Here is a 24,358-nt window from a genome sequence, read left to right as displayed (position 1 = left end):
CATTTTTACTTGAAAGAATGACTGATACACAGGCATTTATGTTAACATGTAATGGGTCTATTATTATTTTTAAATGAATTAATATTTTTATATTGCTCAGTTTTGACTTCTAATATGATAAACATTAATACATAAAACTCACATAAATACAAAGCTCTTAGGGTTCCCAATAATGTTAAGACTGTAAATGGAGTCCTAAGACCAAAAAGTTGCTGCTCTACTACAACTTTACAATGTTGTTCCCACCAGTCAAGTTGTATTCATATAAACAATCAGGTGTTTATAATACTCCCATATGTATTTATAACAGATGCACTTGTTATTTTAATATAATTAAATATCATATAAACCAATGAAATAATGTTTTTAAAAAAGAGATTTGCTGTTTACAAGAAAATGAAGTTTAATACTTTGAAAAGACGTAATAAAGGAAAGCTACCACACATAATGCTATCTAATCGATTGTGAGTGCAACAACTATAAAACACTGGCAAGGGACGGTGGTGTGGTACAGATTCTTCACTGAAACTACTTTGCAATTTTTTTTGTTTTTTAACATCTTTATTGGAGTATAATTGCTTTACAATGTTGTGTTAGTTTCTGCTGTAATAACGAAGTGAATCAGCTATACGTATACATATATCCTCATATCCCCTCCCTCTTGCGTCTCCCTGCCACCCTCCCTATCCCACCCCTCTAGGTGGTCACAAAGCACCGAGCTGATCTCCCTATGCTATGCGGCTGCTTCCCACTAGCTATCTATTTTACGTTTGGTAGTGTATATATGTCCATGCCACTCTCTCACTTCATCCCAGCTTACCCTTCCCATTCCCCGTGTCCTCAAGTCCTTTCTCTACGTCTCTGTCTTTCTTTATTCCTGTCCTGCCCCTCAGTTCATCAGAACCATTTTTTTTAGATTCCATACATATGTGTTAGCATACAGTATTTGTTTTTCTCTTTCTGACTTACTTCACTCTGTATGACAGACTCTAGGTCCATCCACCTCACTACAAATAGCTCAATTTCGTTTCTTTTTATGGCTGAGTAATATTCCATTGTATATATGTTACCACATCTTCTTTATCCCTTCATCTGTCAATGGACACTTAGGGTGCTTCCATGCCCTGGCTATTGTAAACAGTGCTGCAATGAACATTGTGGTCCATGACGCTTTGAATTATGGTTTTCTCAGGGTATATTCCCAGTAGTGGGATTGCTGGGTTGTATGGTATTTCTATTTTTCGTTTTTTAAGGAACCTCCATACCGTTCTCCATAGTGGCTGCATCAATTTACATTCCCACTAACAGTGCAAGAGGGTTCCCTTTTCTCCACGCCCTCTCCAGCACTTATTCTTTGTAGATTTTTTGATGATGGCCATTCTGACTGGTATGAGGTGATACCTTATTGTAGTTTTGATTTGCATTTCTCTAATGATTAGTGATGTTGAACAGCTTTTGATGTGTTTGTTGGCAATCTGTATATCTTCTTTGGATAAATGTCTCTTTAGGTCTTCTGCCTATTTTTGGACTGGGTTGTTTGTTTTTTTGATATTGAGCTGCATGAGCTGCTTGTATATTTTGGAGATTAATCCTTTGTCAGCTGCTTCATTGGCAAATATTTTCTCCCACTCTGAGGGTTGTCTTTTCGTCTTGTTTAGGTTTCCTTTGCTGTGCAAAAGCTTTGAAGTTTCACTAGGTCCCATTTGTTTATTTTTACTTCCATTTCTCTGGGAGGTGGGTCAAAAAGAATCTTGCTGTGGTTTATGTCATAGAGTGTTCTGCCTATGTTTTCCTCTAAGAGTTCTATAGTGGCTGGCCTTACATGTAGGTCTTTAATCCATTTTGAGTTTATTTTTGTGTATGGTGTTAGGAAGTGTTCTAATTTCATTCTTCTACATGTAGCTGTCCAGTTTTCCTAGCACCACTTATTGAAGAAGCTGTCTTTTCTCCATTGCATATTCTTGCCTCTTTTATCAAAGATAAGGTGACCACATGTGCATGGGTTTATCTCTGGCTTTCTATCCTGTTTCATTGATCTATATTTCTGTTTTTGTGACAGTACCATACTGTCTTGATTACTGTAGCTTTGTAGTATAGTCTTTTCTTTCTCAAGATTGCTTTGTCTATTCGGGGTCTTTTGTGTTTCTATAAAAATTGTGAAATTTTTTGTTCCAGTTCTGTGAAAAATGCCATTGGTAGTTTGATAGGGATTGCACTGAATCTGTAGATTGCTTTGGGTAATATAGTCATTTTCACAGTGTTGATTCTTCCCATCCAAGAACATGGTATAGCTCTCCATCTATTTGTATCCTCTTTAATTTCTTTCATCAGTGTCTTGTAGTTTTCTGCATACAGGTCTTCTGTCTCCTTAGGTAGGTTTGTTCCTGGGTATTTCATTATTTTTGTTGCAATGGTAAATGGGAGTGTTTCCTTAATTTCTCTTTCAGATTTTTCATCATTAGTGTATAGGAATGCAAGAGATTTCTGTGCACTAATTTTGTATCCTGCTACTTTACCAAATTCATTGATTAATTCTAGTAGTTTTCTGGTAGCATCTTTAGGATTCTCTGCGTATACTATCATATCATCTGCAGTGACAGTTTTACTTTTTCTTTTCCGATTTGGATTTTTTTCTTCTCTGATTGCTGTGCCTAAAACTTCCAAAACTATGTTGAATAATAGTGGTGAGAGTGGGCAACCTTGTCTTGTTCCTGATCTTAGAGTAAATGGTTTCAGTTTTTTACCATTGAGAACTACGTTGGCTGTGGGTTTGTCATATATGGCCTTTATTTTGTTGAGGTAAGTTCCCTCTGTGCCTACTTTCTGGAGGGTTTTTATTGTAAGTGAGTGTTGAATTTTGTCAAAAGGTTTTTCTGCATCTAATGAGATTATCATATGGATTTTATCCTTCAATTTGTTAGTATGGTGTATCATATTCATTGACTTCATATATTGAAGAATCCTTCCATTCCTGGGATAAACCCCACTTGATCATGGTGTATGATCCTTTTAATGTGCTGTTGGATTCTGTTTGCTAATATTTTGTTGAGGATTTTTGCATCTATGTTCATCAGTGATATTGGTCTGTAGTTTTCTTTTTTGTGACATCTTTGCCTGGTTTTGTTATCAGGGTGATGGTGGCCTCGTAGAATGAGTTTGGGAGTGTTCCTCTCTCTGCTATATTTTGGAAGAGGTTCAGAAGGTTAGGTGTTAGCTCTTCTCTCAATGTTTGACAGAATTCGCCTGTGAAGCTATCTGTTCCTTGGTTTTTGTTTGTTGGAAGATTTTTTTTTTAAAGTATTTTGGTTATTTTTAGTTAAAGAAAAACAGCCTTTTTCAAGGGCAACAAAGTGAACTCAAAGTCAGAAAGAAACAGGGTGTGTGGGCTTCTCACACTCTCTTGCTCCATAAACCTGGATGTGATTTTCCTCCTGGAAAATCAGGTGTGACTGGCCAGAAGAGGGTTGACTTTGGTGGGGTAGGTGGAGCTGCAGCCAGATTGGTCTGAGAGGGCTCTAAGGTGACTTCCATATGCCAGCCAGTTGACATGATTAACGCTATTATTCTTGATGGGCATTAAATTAAGGAATGACGCAGGGAGCCAAGACAGCGGCTTATTTGGTTGGTTCTCAATCACAATCTGGAAATAGCCTTTATAGGGTGCAATCATAATTTCATTTTTCTTGGAGCGAATTCGAAGGAAGGTGAGGTCATTCTGGGGGTCAATTTCACGCATGGTGCTCTGGGCCTTCTAGATGAAGTTGTGCATGAGGTTGGTGTACTGTGTGGTGTTGGGATTGTCCATGGTGCTCTTGATGGGAATGCCTTCTGTGTCCACCACGATGATTCCCTGCATGCACTTCTGGTTCTGAAGTCGCTTCAGTGTCTCCTCCACCTCTACCATCTTGGACCGATCCAGGAGCTCCACGTCACCAGCCCTCAGCTCAGTCCCTGTTGGAAGATTTTTAATCACAGTTTCAATTTCCTTACTTGTGACTGGTCTGTTCATATTTTCTATTTCTTCCTGGTTCAGTCTTGGAAGGTTGTACTTTTCTAAGAAACTGTCCATTTCTCCCAGGTTGTCCATTTTATTGGCATATAGTTGCTTGTAGTAATCTCTCACGATTCTTTGTATTTCTGCAGTGTCAGCTGTTACTTCTCCTTTTTCATTTCTAATTCGCTTGATTTGAGTCTTCTCCCTTTTTTTCTTGATGAGTCGGGCTAATGGTTTATCAACGTTGTTTATCTTCTCAAAGAACCAGCTTTTAGTTTTATTGATCTTTGTGATCGTTTCCTTCATTCATTTTTCATTTATTTCTGATCTGATCTTTATGATTTCTTTCCTTCTGCTAACTTTGGGGTTTTTTTGTACTTCCTTCTCTGATTGCTTTAGGTATAAGGTTAGGTTGTTTGAGATTTTTTTTGTTTCTTGAGGTAGGCTTGTATTGCTATAAACTTCCCTCTTAGAACTGCTTTTGCTGCATCCCACAGGTTTTGGGTCATCGTGTTTTCATTGTCATTTGTTTCTAGGTATTTTTCGATCTCCTCTTTGATTTCTTCAGTGATCTCTTGGCTATTTAGTAGCATATTGCTTAGCCTCCACGTGTTTGTATTTTTTACACTCTTTTTCCTGTAACTGATATCTAGTCTCATAGCGTTGTGGTCAGAAAAGATACTTGATACGATTTTAATTTTCTTAAATTTACCAAGGCTTGATTTGTGACCCAAGATACGCTCTATCCTGGAGAATGTTCCATGAGCACTTGAGAAGAATGTGTGTTCTGTTGTTTTTGGATGGAATGCCCTATAAATATCAATTAAGTCCATCTTGTTTAATATTTCATTTAAAGCTTGTGTTTCCTTATTTATTTTCATTTTGGATGATCTGTCCACTGGTGAAAGTGGGGTGTTTAAGTCCCCTACTATAACTGTGTTACTTTCAATTTCCCCTTTTATGGCTGTTAGCATTTGCCTTATATATTGAGGTGCTCCTATGTTGGCTGCATAAATATTTACAATTGTTATATCTTTTTCTTGGATTGACCCCTTGATCATTATGTAGTGTCCTTCTTTGTCTCTTCTAATAGTCTTTATTTTAAAATCTATTTTGTCTGATATGAGAATTGCTACTCCAGCTTTCTTTTGATTTCCATTTGAATGGAATATCTTTTTCCATCCTCTCACTTTCAGTCTGTATGTGTCCCTAGGTCTGAAGTGGGTCTCTTGTTGACTGCATATATACGGGTCTTGTTTTTGTATCCATTCAGCCAGTCTGTGTCTTTTGGTTGGAGCATTTAATCCATTTACATTTAAGGTAATTATTGATATGTATGCTCCTATTACCATTTTCTTAATTGTTTGGGGTTTGTTATTGTAGGTCTTTTCCTTCTCTTGTGTTTCCTGCCTACAGAAGTTCCTTTAGCATTTGTTGTAAAGCTGGTTTGGTGGTGCTGAATTTTCTCAGCTTTTGCTTGTCTGTAGAGGTTTTCTTTCTCGAATCTGAATGAGTTCCTTGCTGGGTAGAGTAATCTTGGTTGTAGGTTTTTCCCTTTCATCACTTTAAATAGGTCCTGCCCCTCCCTTCTGGATTGCAGAGTTTTTGCTGAAAGATCAGCTGTTAACCTTATGAGGATTCCCTTGTATGTTATTTGTTGTTTTCCCTTGCTGCTTTTAATATTTTTTCTTTGTATTTAATTTTTGATAGTTTGATTAATATGTGTCTTGGCGTGTTTCTCCTTGGATTTATCCTGTATGGGACTCTCTGTGCTTCCTGGACTTGATTAACTATTTCCTTTCCCATATTAGGGAAGTTTTCAACTATAATCTCTTCAAATATTTTCTCACTCCCTTTCTTTTTCTCTTCTTCTTCTGGAACCCCTATAATTCAAATGTTGGTGCATTTAATGTTGTCCCACAGGTCTCTGAGACTGTCCTCAATTCTTTTCATTCTTTTTTCTTTATTCTGCTCTGCAGTAGTTATTTCCACTAATTTTATCTTCCAGGTCACTTATCCGTTCTTCTGCCTCAGTTATTCTGCTATTGATTCCTTCTAGACAATTTTTAATTTCATTTATTGTGTTGTTCATCATTGTTTGTTTGGTGTTTAGTTTCTCTAGGTCCTTGTTAAACGTTTCTTGTATTTTCTCCATTCTATTTCCCAGATTTTGTAACATGTTTACAATCATTACTCTGAATTCTTCTTCAGGTAGACTGCCTATTTCCTCTTCATTTGTTTGGTCTGGTGGGTTTTTCCCTTGTTCCTTCATCTGCTGCGTATTTCTCTGTCTTCTAATTTTGCTTAACTTACTGTGTTTGGGGTATCCTCTTCACAGTCTGCAGGTTCGTAGTTCCCACTGTTTTTGGTGTCTGCCCCCAATGGGTAAGGCTGGTTCAGTGGGTTGTGTAGGCTTCCTGATGGAGGGAACTGGTGCCTATGTTCTGGTGGATGAGGCTGGATCTTGTCTTTCTGGTGGGCAGGACCGTGTCTGGTGGTGTGTTTTGGGGTGTCTGTGAACTTATTATGATTTTAGGTAGCCTCTCTGCTAATGGGTGGGGTTGTGTTCCTGTCTTGCTAGTTGTTTGGCATGGGGTGTCCAGCACTGTAGCTTGCTGGTCGTTGAGTGGAGCTGGGTCTTAGCATTGAGACAGAGATCTCTGGGAGAGCTCTTGCTGCTTGATATTATGTGGGGCCAGGAGGGCTCTGGTGGTCCAATGTCCTGAACTCGGCTCTCCCACCTCAGAGCTCAGGCCTGACACCTGGCCGGAGCACCAAGACCCTGTCAGCCACAGCTATGTGTCAGGTTAGCCCGCTTCAGGGTTGTAGAGGCCAGAGTCAGACCTTGGAAGCTGATGGGGAATGAGGCCAACTCCTGGTCCAGGACAGGGCGCAGGTCCAAAGGAGGTGGGGAGGGCGTGTCCTAGGAAACGATTGGGTCAATGCGTCCAGGCTGGGTGGGGGTGGTGCTGGGTAAAGGAAGGCCCAAGGATCTGGATCCAAGAAACTGGATATTTTCCCAAGATTTCCAGGGCCACGAGTCAGGAATCATCATGGAGAGAAGCCAAGGACAGTGCCAGGACCACACAGCTGGTAAATAATGGAGTTTGGCTTAAACTCAGGCCAGTCATCTCTGAAGCGCACAATTTTGTACCCTTATCCTATGCTACTCTCAAAGATTCTCAGCTGAAATAGTCCTGCCCCTGCTTCCTCAGCTCTGCTTTCCTCCATCCCAACGTGCACAATAATATATTGCAATAAACTGTTTACTTGCCATTCCTTTGCAATGTTTTTAGGTTTTCACTTCACTTTAAAGAAACTGACATAGGATATCATTGATACATTATGGGTAGGATGTATGTAAGAAAACCCATCAGAATTCCAACCAGAAGATCAATACTCAAAAGGCCTTGACCCTGCCTCTAAAGAGAGTGTGGAAAGTGAATGTATATTGATATGTTTTAAGTTAAAATGTTTAAAGTATATATGCATCATTTTTTAGTGATTCTCCACTCAGATTGTCTTTTTCAATCAACAAATGCACAGGAAGTCCCAAATGCACAGGAGGAATAAGAGGGCTTTGTAATAAAGAACATAAATTGTATGTCTCATTTCATATTCAACTCTAAATTCCTGAGTTATAGAGAGGAATGTCCCCCAATATCCATTCTTCCCTTATTAGAGTAATACAACTTGTAAGTGGATGCCTAAGTGTCCAGAATGAAGAGTACATTTTCTTTCTGCCTTGCAGCTAGTGTGGCCATGCAACTAAGTGTTGGCCAATGGGATGTGATAGCTGGAGCTCCACCTTGACCTTGAGGACAAATTTCAGGGGTGGTAGAGCAGAAAGGCAGAAGCAACCTGGGTCTCCTATGGCTGTGGAGCAGAGTTACCATACCCGCCTACCTTTGTATTTGTACCTGAGAGAGAAACTTCTATTTTGTTTAAGCCACTGTAATCCTGCGTCTCTGTTACAACCCCCTACCCCTAAGAGTATCTTTCTCCTTGCCCTCTTGAGACTCATTGTCAATCATTAGGCATCGCCACTGATGGGAGGGTGATGGTCACCTTCCACTGAAAAACCATAAGGCCAGCACAAGAATCCCAGGCTTGCAGGTCAGAGGACTGGAGTTCTGGTAGCAGCTCTGCCACTTACCAGCAGAGACTGCAGACATTACACAGTGTCTGATACACAGAGGTAATTTCTCCATTTTTCATATGAAATTGTTATTAACCATGAACAATCACCATGAGTAGAACAGAAATAAAAAAGATAACTGAAATAGATCTGTCAGAATTTTATTATTTGGCAGTGAAAACTGCAAACTGCATGATTATTTTTGACAACTAAAAAGTAAGCATCTGATTTTACAGCAATCCTTTTTTATAACTTTTTTTTAAATATCAAACTTCAGTTTTATTTTGGTGGGAAGTGCCCCTTAGGAAAACACGTAAACTGACACAGAAAAAGAAGCCTTTAAATAGATTTTTGAAAAGAAACATAAAACAGTGTTTTAAAACAACAAAGAGCCTTGTAATATTTTTTCAAGTTTTGCTTGTAATGAAATCACTATATATATATTAATTAGAAAAATAAGTTGTAATGGTTGAATTAATTAAAAAGCCACATTACTGGTCACCCATCTTGGCAACACTGCTTTCCATTTCATGATGATGGTGCTGGTGGTGATACTCTGTCATTTATGACATAAAAAGCACCTGGGAATTGACTAAGGCAAAGATAAACCTCTCCAGTCTTAATCTTCTTTAGATAATAACAGGAAATCAGGAGGATCCACCTTTACTCACGAAGGAAACCTCTAAAAGTTCTGTCTGACTCCAGTTTATTCTACTCTTGTTAAGGCACTTAGTTCTTGACAATAACCACCTGTAATAAGCCATCTGCTGTCCAAGAAATTCATAGGCACACAATATTGTTCACTGTATCAGACATTTGCCCTTAGGTCATATGATTAAAACTGTCACTACGAGTTAACAATTAAAAAAAAAAATTGAAGCAATTACAGAGACAACTTGAACAATGTGTGATTTTTTGCTTTTCTCCCATGCTTCTAATTCCTTACTTGTGGTCTCATCTACCTCCTCAAGCTTTACCTTATGGCTCCTGGCACATCTTCTTCCCTCAGATAAAGCCACAGCACTGGCAATTCACAAAAGGCTGCTTCATGAGCCCACTCGTTAGCCACTCTAGGTCTGATTCAGACACCCATCCTATGCCTGTCATCACTGACAATTTACGTGCCTCTCCCTCAGAGGCCTTGCTTAGGTTTAATTAAAATAAACCAAGTCTAAAAATTACTTGGTGAAGATAGAGTCTAAGACTTCAGAAGCCAAACCAATACATTGTTTAAATTTAAGATTATCTCTCTACAGTTAAATTGTACAAAATCCTTCAATATATTTTCAGGACTTCTAATGATTATGGGTACTACTGTCATTTTTAAAGTCAGATTATGAGCACAATGACAAATCATACTAGATAATAATACTTTCTTTAATAGTTTCAGAAACAGCCCTAAATAAAAGAATGAGGCAAATCTCTATTGCGTCAGTTAGTGACTTACTTTTTCAACATACTCAAACACCAAGTACAATTTCCCCCTCCGACGAAAGGCTTCCTTTAACTCCACAATGTTTTCCTGCTTGAGAGTACGAAGCATTTTAAGCTCTCGTAAAGTCGTTTCCTTGACTTCTTCATTTTCTAGAATGTAAACAATGGTGAATAGAGTAAAATTAAAGCTTTCAAACCACTATTCAAAAAATTCTAAGAACACTGAAAACATACCAATTTCACTTTCCACTTTGAGTACTTCTGCATAAGAAGTCCAAGGATGGAATATTCAATATCACATTTTCTTGTTGAAAGGATCAAGAAAAAGAAACTTAAAGAAGAAAAGGCTTACTTGACCAGCATGAACCTAATTTTCTGCTTGTATTTTCTTATACTCCTTACTGCAAAGTACATATGTAAAACAGACTTATAGATACGACATATAAATGCACTGTCATTTTAACTCTAACACTACATACTGAGGAAGAAGGAGTTTAAAAGGGTAAAAAGGAATTAACCACATCAGTGTGCAGAGGAGCCTTTATGCAACATCTGTAGCAGTTGATATTTTAAAGTTTGGCCTGAAGCTTTGGTTTAAAAGAGCATTTTATTCCCCAGGCTGCATGTGAGTCACCTCTGTAAGCAGAGGTCATATGCCAGGCATGCACAATGCAGGTCACAGTCAAGTTGCAGGGAACTCTAAGGGTGTCTGATCTTCTCTTTGAACAGCGGCTGCTGCATGTTCCTGCTGTCCTCCTTTGGCACGTCCGTCTGTCCATCCCATGTAGTGTAGCTGTACTGGGATGGAGAACTTATGCTGAGCCAATACACCCTTTCGTATCATCAACTCCACTCATGATAACCCCCACAGACACAGAGGAAGGACAGAAATCACATTAACTCTAATGGATCAATTGGCATGGGAGCAGGGAAGGCAATATTTCATGTTAAAGGAGTTTTTATAATAGCTTTAGATTTAACCAGGAAATTCTAACCATCATGTTTACATATGTATATACAAGGAACGATATAGGTTCATAATCCCTTATCTGCATTCCAAAAACCAAAAAAAAAAAAAAAATCAGTCTAAAAACTGAATACTTTTTCTAACTTTACGGCAAATCTCTTTAGAGGCAAATCCTGAACTAATACGATACCACTGACAATCTTTGTTTATCCTACTTAGTATGAATATTCATATATTGTGCTGTAGAAATAATACCTGATTATAGGATGCTAAAGTGACATGCCATATTTCCATTCTAAAATCTAAAAGTTATGAATTCTAGAATACATTTGGCCCCAAGGTTTTGGGTAATGGTCAGAATCCTAGCTTGAAAGTCTAAGCTGTGTAACCCTCAAGTTCAGGCATGTCTGGGAAGGTAGAAAATAGTTTGGGGACAGGGAGGAGAAAGATGAAGATGCCTTCAAGGAAGAAATGTTTCCTAAGCAAGATACACAAGAGAAAAGAACCTAAATGGGGCCAAAGGGGGAGGGGAGATCCTAAATGCAGTACCAGGAGTACTTCTCAGATTATGGTCGCACCTCGCAGTGCGGGATCTTAGTTCCCAGACCAGGGATTGAACCCGGGTCCGGCAGTGAAAGCGCCAAGTCCTAACTACTGGACCGCCAGGGAATTCCCCTAATCCCCATTCAAACTGAGTTTAAAGAAAAGAGACTATAACAAAACCATAGGCTTTGGAGTAGCCCCAGAATATCTGTAACAGACAGACAACAAAGTCAACACTCCTTTGTGAAATGGTTACACAAGGGAAATATTCTCCCTACTTCAAGAAAACTGTTGGAGAATGCTGGAGCACAGATTAGGAAAGGAGAGAGGTACTGTCTATCAGAAGGCAGGAAGCAGCAGTAGCAAAGGCTGACAGTAGCATAGGCAGTAAACCAGCCCAGCCCACATCAGGGGGGTCAATTGGGAACTGGGTACTCACAGGGCCCATGTCAGAGCATGAAACAGGGGGGCCACCTGGCAGTAGGGGCAATGTGTGTGACATGATTAGGGGACTTCCCGAAGTGGCTGAGAAGGCTTGTGCGGGGCGGGGGGATAAATGTCCAGCTGTTCTGCAAATTGGGGCTGGACCAGAGAAGTAGTATTTTGTAACTGTCAGAACTGCTAAATCTAGGGAAGCTAAAAGTCTTCAGTCTTATGAAGAAGGTTAACCTGCTTCTCTGCGGTCCCATCTGCGTTACTCCCAAGGTTAGGGTAATCAACCTAAAATCCACCTGTCTCTAAGATCTGCCACACAGATCTCAATATGAAGCAAATAAAATTACTTCTAATAAGGAAGTAATTCAGCAAGAGACAACTATGCTACTCATGACCTGATCCTTGTCTGCATTTCCATCCCCATCTCATGCCCTTCTCTCCCTCCCTCACGTTAGTCTTTCGGTTCCCAAAATAGCCCCAAACTTTATTTTTCAACCTTAGGGCCTTTGAGCTTGTTCCCTCTGCCGAGAACTCTCATTATACTACCAGACTCTTTACAGGGATGGCTCCTTCAGGCTGCAGTTTAAACGTCACTTGATCACTAAACCAAAGCAAGCCTCCACCCCCATGCTAATCCGAGAGCTCTAGGAGGACAGGTCTAAGTTCTGCTTGCTGTTCAACAACGAACACCCAACCACCTAGGACCGGACCCGGCACAGAGGGGATCAATAAATACTTCCTACACGAATGCCTTCACTGGTGTCATGAGGAAATCCTTGCCCATATGTGGCTAGCTCTTATTCCCTTAAAACATGGGAAGTAGCAATGTGATAGCAAACAATAGGCACTTTGCCCTCTCAGTTTTGAGGACACTGCTTTCAATCTTCTCTCTCCAGAACTTTGAAAGGGCAGCTTTTCAGACAGTTAAGACAAACTGAATTTATTTTCCCCTATTCACCTCTGCCCCGGTAGTCTTCTACAATATGTGATTATAAAAAATGGAGGCTCCAGAAAACCGATTGCACCAAGAGTCAAGAACACATATATATTCGGTCATTAGAACATCCCTAAGCTATGCTGGAGCTGGTTACAAATAAATGGTGCAACAAAGTCAAAGGTAAATAAAGTTGGAATACCTTTTCTAATCAAAAGCTTGGCGAATTCTTGGCACTGAAAAAAGGGAGCTTTGTATCATTAGCAACTTGTGGTAGTTTCACCTTGCTAACAGATAAAGCCGAATGGCCAAAGCAGAATGGCTATCGTAGAAGGAACGTTGGAGTAGGATCTGGGAGACCTAGATTTTGGACCCTTTTAACCAGCTAACACTGTAACATGTGATTTTGGGCAAGCCATTTAACTTTTCATTCATAAAATAACTAAATGGGCACTCCTCTGCACCCACACATGTACCCTAAAAGGTCCCAGGGCCTTTTCCAAATCTAATAATCCATGATTTCTCTTCATTAAAATTTCATTGATTATGAGCCTAAACCTCATTGAATTTATATCATTTGAATCTATACTGACTTTGCTAAACAATGGCTAGAGAGAAAAAGGGAAACGAATCTTCAAAAAGAAGCTCACAAAATCACTTAGCATGCAGAGCCAAAACCACCTCATTTGAGCAGCTCATCCTGTTTAGGAAATGAAGGCTCCTGTAATTTATGTCAGTCATAGTTGTTAAAAGTTGAGGTAAGCACTTCGGCCCTAATATTGTAATGAATGGGAACAGGTAGAAAGTGGAGTTATTAATTCCCTAAGTGCAAGCAAAATGCACACTCTTCATTATTTGGAAATCCTATCATTTTGTTCCTCTGAGTACTTTTAAGGTTCCTGGCCTACCCCCTGTACTTTATAATGAAAATTGTGGCACTAAATGATCAGATGATCGGGAAAAGGAATGAACATTCCACTTACAAATGCTTCTCTCCTCAGAGGTTCAGAAAGTAGCAAAGCTGCTGAGTGAGCCAGTTTTTTAAAGGTGGAAGCACAGCCCACTAAAGGGGGCGCAAACACCCCTGCCTTTCAGTTGAAATAATCTCATGGCTTTTTATTTAGGCTAGGCTCCTCCAGTTCACAAATGAAGAAACCAAGTCTAGAAAGAATAACTTTCTCAGGGTAAGTGAAGGGAATGTCACACCGAGTAGAACACAGGGATGGAGGCGCCTTGGTGTAAGGCAATGAGTGAGCTTTGGAGAGTGAGTCAGAACACCCAAGTCGGAACACCCAAGTCTAGACTCTGCTTCTGCTTAACTATGTGGCAAAGCAGCATGGTGTGGGCGGAAGAAAAACTCAATGAAGATCCTGGGGTCTGTGTCTTAGTCTCAGTTAATCACATACTAGCTGTGGTTCCTCAGCTGTAAACTAGAGTTAGGGTTCTACTAGATGATGCTGAAGGTTCCACCATGTGATTCCTGCTTATGTGCATGCTGATGGACCTGGTCATCAATTACCATGGAGGGTGTTTAGCTTAGTACAGGCAGCAATTATGACAAAGTTATATAAATTCTATTGAGTGATGACTAAATGGTATGGTAGAAAAAGGACATTAAGTTAAAAAAAAAACTAACCTATTTCTAAGCTTTCCAGTAAGGCTGCAAGTTAACACACCTAAAAAGCAAGAAGGGAGATTCAAAGTAAAAGAAAACAATTTTTAAGAATAAAGATCACAGGAGCAAAAGAAATGCAAAGATAAGTGACGAAAAGAGAAAAATCTACAGATGAGCAGAAACTCTTCTGTAAAACTATTTTTAAAGAACTGTGGGCTTAGAAAAGAAATCCAGAAATAACTATAACCTACTTTATGAAATCACAAACCTGACATTTTTGTATAGCCAAAGAGGCCCTCCATAATGAACCTTTAAATAGGTACAATGTGGGGAAAAGTCAAGCCATCCTTGCACAAAACCATAAGGGTGCCATTTTTGAGTGTGGTTGCCCTGACTGAAGAAGGAACATCAACAGGAGGGCAAGTAACATGGCCAGGGGGTTTTGAATGGTGGTGCTGCTGTCATATATACCAAAAATGATGAGAAAACTTAAATTTTCAGAGATGAAGGCCAGGTAAAGCACAATGGAAATGTATTAAACCATGAAAGGTGCAAAATGTTCACCAAATCTTAGGAGAATCCCTGAAGTTTGAAAGAGATCCATTTTGGTCATTAAAAAGAAGTGTGGGGAAATCATGACTAGCCAGAATGCTCAAGCTTAGTTAATTGACTTCTCTATTTAACCAAGGTTTGCAAAGTTTGTCTCAAAGCTTCTCTTACAGAGAAATCCGGTTCTTAAATTTAAAGATTATGAACCCTTGTTTTCTACACATATACAAAATAAGAGGCCGGAGTTTCCCTGATCCCGAAATCAGGATAGAGCTTTCTAGTGTCTGGGTAAAAATAAGGATGAAATAAACTGGAGCAAAGAACAGATGATCAATTAAACATTTTCTCATGATTAAGAACAAAGATGTCCATTCCAAGGTAAAATATTTATCTATAGAAACATAAGCAGCAGCAGGATATGAAATGCAAGCAATTTTATTTGATATAAAAGCAAAGAAAGACACAACCTAAATTCCATGTTAACCATGGATTACAACACAGCTCCCTGAGAGTCAGCCTCCTTGCCATGTACGTTGGCCCAGTGACAAGTGGGGAGGGTCCCTCCTCATCCCATCACCCATACATTCAGGAAGGACTGAAAAGTTCAAATAATCAGAAGGTGGTGTCACATCAGAAGATCCAAATGTTTGTCAAATATAAATTTTAGACCACAGGACTTCTTCAATTAAAGGTTAAACAGTGTTTTTTTTTCTTGCTGGTCCAAAGCTATCTAATCTATATCAGTGTTCTTGGATTATTTAAAAAATTGAGGACGGTAGACACTGGCACATGCGTGTACGTGAAAATGATGATCCAATAGTGATAGAAGATTATCATCTGAACATCAAATCTCATTGTACAAGATTGGAATTATAGGAAAGGTAGGAGGATTAGGCTAAATTTATTATTATACATAGTCTGAAAAGTACCTTTTAACTAAATAATCTCTAGTATCTTTTTGGTCTGTGGTCATTTTTCTCTTCTCAGAAAAATCCAAATATGTACTGAGCAGAATTAATTCTATGGAGACTTCTGGTCGGTTAGGTATTTATTAGTTAATGTTTCTCTGTGGGAATTTACATTAATAGACAAATTTATAATACTATCATTCAGGATATCATTAAGAATTCATTATCTGAGACTCCACATTTGTGATGATGTATAAAGAAGCAAAAGTCATCAAAACAAGAAAATATTAACAAATGAAGTGATCTCAAATAAAACTGTCATCACTCAAATATTCCTTCCTTTTAACAGGTGTTGATTCCCACCAGTGTGTCAGTCTTTCAGGGAAAATCATAGGCACAGACACTGATAAATGATCTGATGGTGTTATATCAGCTAACAACTGGAGAATAAAAAATGAGCAAGGATGAAGACAAAAAAACATGAACATACAAAAACCAAGAGAAGAGTGACAAAGTCTTTTGTATATTTTTAATGACCTTCTTTTTATTGTGAAAGTCATTCACTGACCTAGCCTACAATTTTACTGTAAAAATTGCCCCACCCTGCCAAAAGATAACAATTGATTCTTTTTTCTAAGAAACAGTACATAGTTGCTATTATAATCTAAATTGTGTTAACTGTAAGATAAACTTATTTTTATAATTTTAGTTTCATTTTTTCAACTTAAACTCCCGATCTAACTTTTTATTTACTATGAAATTTTGGTTTCCATTTTAAATAGTAATCTATTGTCCTGGGATAATAAGGACTTCTTGAACTAAATAGTGGTCTACCTTAAAATGTTGTTTAAAAAATGTTTCATGCAAATTTGTGCATACATATGAATTTAACAAGAAAACAGGACATTATCATAATCTTTTAAAGCTAACAGGAGGTAATATATACTCATAAAATACTCCTTGATATAATCAGCATAAGAATACTTGATTAGCTTGAACGTGGGTCAGACCAATTTCAGACCCTATTTCAGTTTAACAATGCTTTCACAGGATTATTTCATTACCTTCACGAAGATTTTTAAACATTGGATTTGGAAAAGTCACTACCAAAATATCAAAAGAATATATTCAGAGTAACTAATAAAAGAAATTCATGAGAGCTATATGACAATAAAGGCAATATTATCATGAAACTGTATTTTTTATTATAATTAGCCTGACTAAAATTTAAGATGATAAACTGATATAGAATTAAGTGGTTTACATAGGGGTTGAATGGACATCCTCACCTATACTAGACTATCTATGTATACTTCACACTCCAAAAGGGTGTTTACCACACATTTTCCCTAACTTTCCATTAAGCATGATACTACTCTGGCAGGAGGAAAAGGGTAAAGACAGAAAAGATTGTGTGAGATCTCCCAGGGAGAACTGGAAACAATAGGAAAGTGTGCCTAGAATAGGCTTGGAACTAAAAAGTTATGAATAATTGGATATGTTTTTAGATTCTATTGCTGAAATATTTAGGAAGTGTCCCTCTAGAAGTATGTATAGGCGCGCTTACAAAGCTGTCCATCTGCAAAGTGGGTGGGTGATGCGGCTGCATGCCTGTGAGGTATGGCAACTGATAATGGTCCAGCAGAGATGAGGGCAGAGTGGATTCATGTTTTGTCAGCTCAGTGAAATAAAAACTGATCAAATGTATCCTATAATGTTTAGACTATCCAAACACCCCTGGGATGCCACAGCTAGAAAAAATCTCTCTCACATCAAAATTATACAAAGTCATTCAGCCACTGACTGCTTTCTACTCCGTTTTACTGCTTTTTATTTACAGGTCTTAATTCTGTTAATAGGTCAGAAGCTTCTTGAAGGTATCCGGATCTGATTTACTACCTTCACTGTTCTTATAGCACCTGGCTCAGTGCTCAATGAATTTCTTTTTCTTTTCTTTCTTTTTAGGCCGCGCCACACGGCATGTGGGATCTTAGTTCCCCTGATCAGGGATCGAACCCGAACCCCCTGCAGTGGAAGTGCAGAGTCTTAATTGCTGGACAGCCAGGGAAGTCCCCAGTGCTCAATGAATTTTAACAGATACACTATTGATTGCCAGTCTGAAGGTACTGTAATTCAGGGACTAATATATTGTTTAATTGAAGCTAAGAATTGGTATTCATAGGATAGAGGTTGTGAAGAATTGGGTATTTAGTTTTCTTAAAAACAGCAATGACATACATGGCCTAGATTGCACTGCTTTTCAAAAATTTGATGACAATTATTTTTGGTGGTAGCTGATGGTTGACAATGTGCCTTACAAGATGAATGCACAGCCAGAAGTCTTTATATACAGGCAAAGGTCATGCTTTGATCTACTGTTGCAACCACTCTTTTTAGTAGATCACCGTTTGTCTCCTGGCCACCTGCAGCTAGCCCAAAGCCACTGCTCAAAGAGCTTATTTCCAATGGTCTCCTAGGGGGTTGGCCTAGGGCTATCGCTTCCCATTAGACTATGGGTACACGATTGGAAGCAGGGCTTTTTTGGGTTTTGTTTTTAAAGAACAAGCTAAAGTATTTTTTTGTTGCCTTCTCCTTAAGGCTGCCAAGCCAATGCTAAAATTCCTGGCTGACGTGCTTGTGCTCCACCATAACCAGCACATCAGAGCTGGGTTACATCAAATACTACTGCATCTACCCCAGGAGTTGTTAGCAAGGCCCTTTTGTTATTTAATGTTTGCTAAGTCTCTAGGGTAGGGGTGATGAAACTTCACAAATACAGAGGTTGGTGTCTTACATCAGTCACTGTGTGCTGATGAAGGTAGGCTATGAATGCCTATTGTCACACTTCCAATTAAATATGAAGGTTGATGCTATGGTGGGGCCTCTTACTCCTGCAGCACTTGTTTTCAAATGGCAGGTTGTGACTCATTAGTGGTGACATCAAAGTATTTCATGCCAAAATAGGCACTTATATGAGCAAGAAAAAACAGAAAATGGAGAACCTCACATTAGTAAAATAAGTAATTTTGTGAAACTTTTGCTTCAGTTATATATATGACATTATGTATGAGGATACTGTGTAGGAGGTAAAAAATACTTCTGCTGTGGGATCTCTGTCAAAAAACAAAAATTGAAAAAATGCTGCCTAGAGCTTCTTAAAGGCCATCCATGTGTGTCTTTGTGGTCAGTTTTTCTACTTGGCTGTATTTGGATGGCCAAGAGTCTGGATTTAAAACCTAATGGCCTAATGAAATGCTTTATTTATTTTTTCTTTTGTACATTACTTTTTTTTGGTGCATTATTTTTTGTTGTTGTTAATCCTTTATTTTAAACTTTCTTGCCCAGGATAGGGTAATTTTAATACTCCATTTGAAATGGTTTGGATGTGTGACCAAAGCCTCCAAGTATGGTATTTCTTCTTGAAAAGCTTTTATTTTCCCAATGAGTTATCCTAAATATAAAACCATTCCCTCTGTACTGTTTACATACCACTTATCTTTATATTTCTAGCTAACTAGGAAGCAGAGATTGCAGTAACCAATATTGAAACCTTTAACATAGCACTTGCTACTTGTGTGAACCCAGGAAGTATTTACTTCAAGTAAGTTTTATTATTTTAAACTGTTAGTATTTAGAAACAGTGTAAATAGCATGTCTTCTATCCAGTATTTGAAGCAAGATTTCCAGTGCTGACTGTCCCTTAAAACACAAGATGAATTTTTTGATATCATGAGATTTGAAAAGATTCACACGGGAGGAACTAAATGTTTCAAAGCAAAGCATGATGATAATTAAGATATATTTACTGAGATTGAGATTGTAAAATCTGAGGAACACAGTCTAATCAGCTAGATTTCATCTCTTCCATATTCTATTCACAAAAACTAAATATAAAAAGAAAAAGTATATATATATACCTTCACTGTCCTTGAATTTCTTGATTGCCACAATTTCATGCGTTTCCTGAAAAGGAAAAGAGGCAGAAGAAAAGTCATTCTCCAGTGTTTTTCAAACTGGGAATCCCAACTGTCTGGGGGTACATTGTGAAACAGAGTAGCAAGAACCCAGAGATTAAAAAATAAATCCTCCTCTTCCCCAGTCCCTCATTTCTCAGTTCCAAAATTCTCTTTCTTACTACCCTGCAGGCATTGTCAGGGAAGGAAAAGGAGAAGGGGGAGGGGCTGGGGGACGAAGAGCAGATTTGGCAATAGAATATGGATGAACCAGCAGTGTCAATGTCTTGAGACTACGCAAAAGTGCCAGGATGGCTGACAATAGACTGGCATCTATACTGCCCTCTGAAACCCAGGGACACATTTAATTGGGTTTCTAAGACCAGAGAAAAGGCTTCTATAATACTTGGTAGTTGCTGGTAGCAGAATACCTCTTCCAAGTCTCCTCCCTTCACTTACCTCTTCCTAACAAACCTATCTAGTTGTTCACCAGCTCTTCCCCATTCATAGCCATTTCATATCCAAAGTGAGATAAACATTTGCCACCAAATACCAATCACCAACTTTCCCCTGCCTTTATTTAGCTCTCCTGAACTAGCAGAAGTAGTTGGTGAGAAGAACCCTATTTTAAACTAAAAACATCACAAATCCTTTTTTTTTGGTCTTTTGTGGCTGGAAGACAAGAAAATAAGGGCTGGGAAGGAAATGAAAATGCTAAAGATTAAGTATAACTAGGCTAAATAATTCATGTAAGATATTCTAGTCTATGAAAGGAATAAAAAAGCTTTTGGTAAAGTAATATATAGATTCTTCAAAGGCAACATGTCATATACAAAGGTCTTCTGAATGATTCAGGCCTGTTCTTTTTTACCCTAAGTGGGTATACTTTCAGATCTGTAAGAGCAAATCTTTTATAAAACTATGTCCCTGCATCAAAGCAAAGACTTGAAAAACAGACACAATACGAGGCAATAACCAACAGGGTACAAAATCATTAACTTATTAAAAATATATGCTTTTCTCCTAGATTCCTTACAAAAGCAAAGAGAATCAAATAAGTAGGGGGGAAAAAAAGAAATTTTAAAAAAGCTACCATTTCAGTCATTATGCTGAAAGACAAACTCTGAGTCGTAACTATATCTGTAAATCAAACCCTGTTTCTCACCTGCCCGTTGAAAAAAGAAGAAAATACTAGCTTTCATATTTGTGTTACAGGGGAAAAAGTATCTGAAAGTGCTATAGGCTACTGAGGAAAAAGATTCTTATTAAGGTTATTATTTTTTTTTTTAAGGTTATTATGTTTTTGTTTTTAAGGGAGGAATAGAATTGTAGAGTACAGAGAGCTTTGGGGATACAATTATTTGTACATCAGCAGACCTTCTGACTTAAACTCAGCCACCCAGGTACTTTCTGACATTGTAACTGTTTCATTACTGAGAAGGAATAACTGCAAAGTCAAAGTGATGTGGAGGATGATCACCTAGAACATTAGTATAGGTAGTACCAGGTAACTCTGCTACGTATGCTACTCTCTCTTAATACACTGACACTGTTTTCTTACCCTGCTCCTTTACAAATGGCTCTAGCTAGCAACCCACCTGTGGCCTAAGAGAAAGTACAAAGCCCTATCAAGAAACTGCTCACGGCGCAGAGAAAGGGGCAACAGGATTGCATCCAGGAAGAGAGGAGGACTGCCCACATTTCAACTGAGTGTTGTTCCAGGTACCATTTCATCCTATATTGCACATTTTTTATTTTTTATTTTTTTATGGTACGCAGGCCTCTCACTGTTGTGGCCTCTCCCGTTGTGGAGCACAGGCTCTGGACGCACAGGCTCAGCAGCCGTGGCTCACGGGCCCAGCCGCTTCACAGCATGTGGGATCTTCCCGGACCGGGGCACGAACCCGTGTCCCCTGCATCGGCAGGCGGACTCTCAACCACTGCGCCACCAGGGAAGCCCTATTGCACATTTTTTAAATGGCATCCTAAGTGTTAAAACTTTGCCTGATTTTATAAAAGGTCTTGCTTAGGTCAAAACTGTCCACTGATATGACTACATATTTAAATTTATGACTACCATCTTGAAGAAAGAAATTCATCAGATTTTTTTTCTCCTGGCATCTCATAAATAGAATTTACAGTATGAAACAGTTGCCCGAAGGGGGTTCAAATAAGATGAAATGTTTATTCTTTTATTTATCCTTTCACCAATACCATGAAAATCCTCTTTCTCCTCAACACTCACACACAGACACATACACACTCAATATGGTTTATACATTTACTTATACAACAAAGCCAAACAGACGGAAGTTTTCTACATAAAATCCAATGTTTGGTGGAAAACACATGCAATCGAGGGCAGAAGATGCTGGAAAAAATTTAACATTTTACTTTTATTCAAACTACTTATAAAAATAATACAAACTCATATAAAAGAACATAAAGGGGTATAAGAGTATAAGAGGAGCATAAAAAGAAATAAAAAACTATATAACCCTTCCGAATAACATCTTGGTATATTTTCTTCCGGTAAATTTTTCTCAAATTGGAAGAATTTGAGAACACATATATTGTGCTGTATGTTGCTTTTATTTCATTTGATATTGTATAAGGAACATCTGACCTGTCATTAAATAATTTTTAAAACCACCATTTTTAATGGATGGTTATTTAACCAGTCTATCAATGAACATACTTCAACATCTGCATCTTCATTTCCATAAAGTAAATTCTGTAACTGATATAACTGGGTCTAAAGGGTATGAACGGTAAAGGCTCCTAATACTGCCAAACTGATATCCAAAAATATATCATTTTACAGTTCCCTTCAGCAGCATGAGAACCCACGCTACAACCATAGCCAACACTAAATACAATCATTAAAAAAATCTTTAGACACCAATGAGATCAAAGGTTTGCTTCTATGAACTGGTAAGTGAAATAAGGTGTACTAAGCTTCATGTTTTCCTTACTGATTCATGAATGTGAACTTGTTGACAAATTTTGTTACAAATATTTTCCCCAGATTGTTGTGGACATGGAATTATTTAGGGTGTTGTTGTTATTGTTGCTGAACATAGTTTATTATTATATAGTCAAATTTATTGATACATGCCTTTGTTATTAGGTGCACAACTTTTGTCCTCAGACTCCTTACTTAGCTTGTATATAATTAATATTTATCCACATTTACCTGTCTCGATATTTCAATGATTTAATCTTGTTCCTTAAGTCTTTATTCACTTGTAATTTATTTTAATATGCTATATGGTGAGGGAATCTAAATTTAAATTTCTAAAAACGGAACCAATTTTCCCAATATCTTTTACCATGGATTTTTAGTTCTGTTGCATCTTAGCATCCTTCTATATATACTCTAGATTTTCTTTCAGAGCTTTTTAATCTAGTCTATACTATTGACCTGTTGATTCTTATGCCAGAACCAGTTTAAATGACTGTGACCTTAAACTGTTTAAAATTACTCTGGGGTTACTGACCCTGATACTTCTTGTATCATTTTGTTAAATAAATTTATTATTGAGAATAGGTTTTGGCTGCTATATTTAATTTGTAATTACACACACATGAGCTATTATGTTTAGTCTCTATTTCTTTTTCTTTGTTGTTATCCTCTTGCTATATTTGAGCTCTTTTTTTTTGGCCACGTTTTGCAGCATGTTGGATCTTATTTCCCTGGCCAGGGATGGAACCTGTGCCCCCTGCAATGGAAGTGTGGAGTCTTAACCACTGCACTGCCAAGGAAGTCACCTATATTTGACCTTTTTGTTAATGTATAATGTCCTTGTCTCTTGTAACCTTTTTAAAAAAAATTAAAGTCTATTTTGTCTGATAATATATAACATAATCACTTGTTCTCTTTTGGTTACTATTTCTGTGGAATATCTCTTTCCATTCTCCCACTTCAACCTTTTTGTCTCTTTGGATCTAAAGTGAGTCTTTCATAGACAGCATATAGTTGGATCATGTTTATGTTTATTATTTTTAAAATTTTTACTGAAGTATAGTCGATTTACAATGTTGTGTCAATTTCTGCTGTACAGCAAAGTGATTCAGTTTTACATATATATGCTTTTTCATATTCTTTCCCATTATGGTTTATCACAGGATATTGAATATAGTTCCCTGTACTATACGGTAGGACCTTGTTGTTTATCCACCCTATATATAATAGTTTGCATCTGTTAATCCCAAGCTCCCAATCCTTCCTTTCCCTACCCCTCTCCCCCTTGGCAACCACATGCCTGTTCTCTATATCTCTGAGTCTGGATCATTTTAAAAAATTTTTTTATTGAAATATAGCTGATTTACACTGCTGTGTTAGTTACAGGTGTATAGTCTCTATTTCTTTACATATTTCCTACTGTGGTTTTTCACATATTTCAGTGTTCAATTTGCATTAAGTTTTTGCTCAGCCACTATTTATCTTTGGATGGTTTTCTGAGTAAGTATCCTATTTTCCAGGTCTTTACATATATCTGAAAGTCCTCACACGTGAATGGCAACTTGGAAGGCACAAAATTCTCAGGAAGACAACCTTATGTTCTCCACCATCCTCAGGGTCACTGTAAGGTTGTGTGTCCTGCAAAGCCCTGGAAAGTGCCATTCACATCATAGATATCTCAGGTTTGCATGTTTATTAAAGCAACTTTCCAGTAGTTAGGAGTAAAGTGTCTTGTTGTAACAAAATCCATACACTAAGATACTTTTCCAAGAAGAAGAAAATGAAGGGAATTCCCTGGCAGTCCAGTGGTTAGGACTCCGCACTTTCACTGCTGAGGGCCCAGGTTCAGTCCCTGGTCAGGGAACTAAGATCCCACAAGCCGCATGGCTTGGCCAAACAAAAAAGAAAAAAGAAAATGAAAGA

General features: G+C 38.0%; 1 protein-coding gene and 1 pseudogene across 2 annotated transcripts in view; both read right to left on the bottom strand.

The window, feature by feature from the left end:
• CDKL5 (cyclin dependent kinase like 5) overlaps window positions 1-24,358 on the bottom strand; it is a 190,631-nt gene that overhangs the window by 58,441 nt on the left and 107,832 nt on the right. For both annotated transcript variants that reach the window (XM_029240581.1, XM_029240582.1), the window contains exons 4-5: window positions 19,435-19,480; window positions 9,580-9,716 (exon numbers count right to left, since the gene is read on the bottom strand). In XM_029240581.1, the coding sequence (XP_029096414.1) occupies window positions 9,580-9,716; window positions 19,435-19,480 (183 nt within the window). The remainder of the gene's footprint in view (window positions 1-9,579; window positions 9,717-19,434; window positions 19,481-24,358) is intronic.
• Window positions 3,388-4,039, bottom strand: LOC114906060 (annotated as a pseudogene).

Source organism: Monodon monoceros, unplaced genomic scaffold (genome assembly GCF_005190385.1).
Source record: "Monodon monoceros isolate NGI ecotype Baffin Bay Population unplaced genomic scaffold, NGI_Narwhal_1 Super_Scaffold_22, whole genome shotgun sequence".
Taxonomy (NCBI): Eukaryota; Metazoa; Chordata; class Mammalia; order Artiodactyla; family Monodontidae; genus Monodon; species Monodon monoceros.
This window is presented reverse-complemented; position numbering and strand designations above follow the sequence as displayed.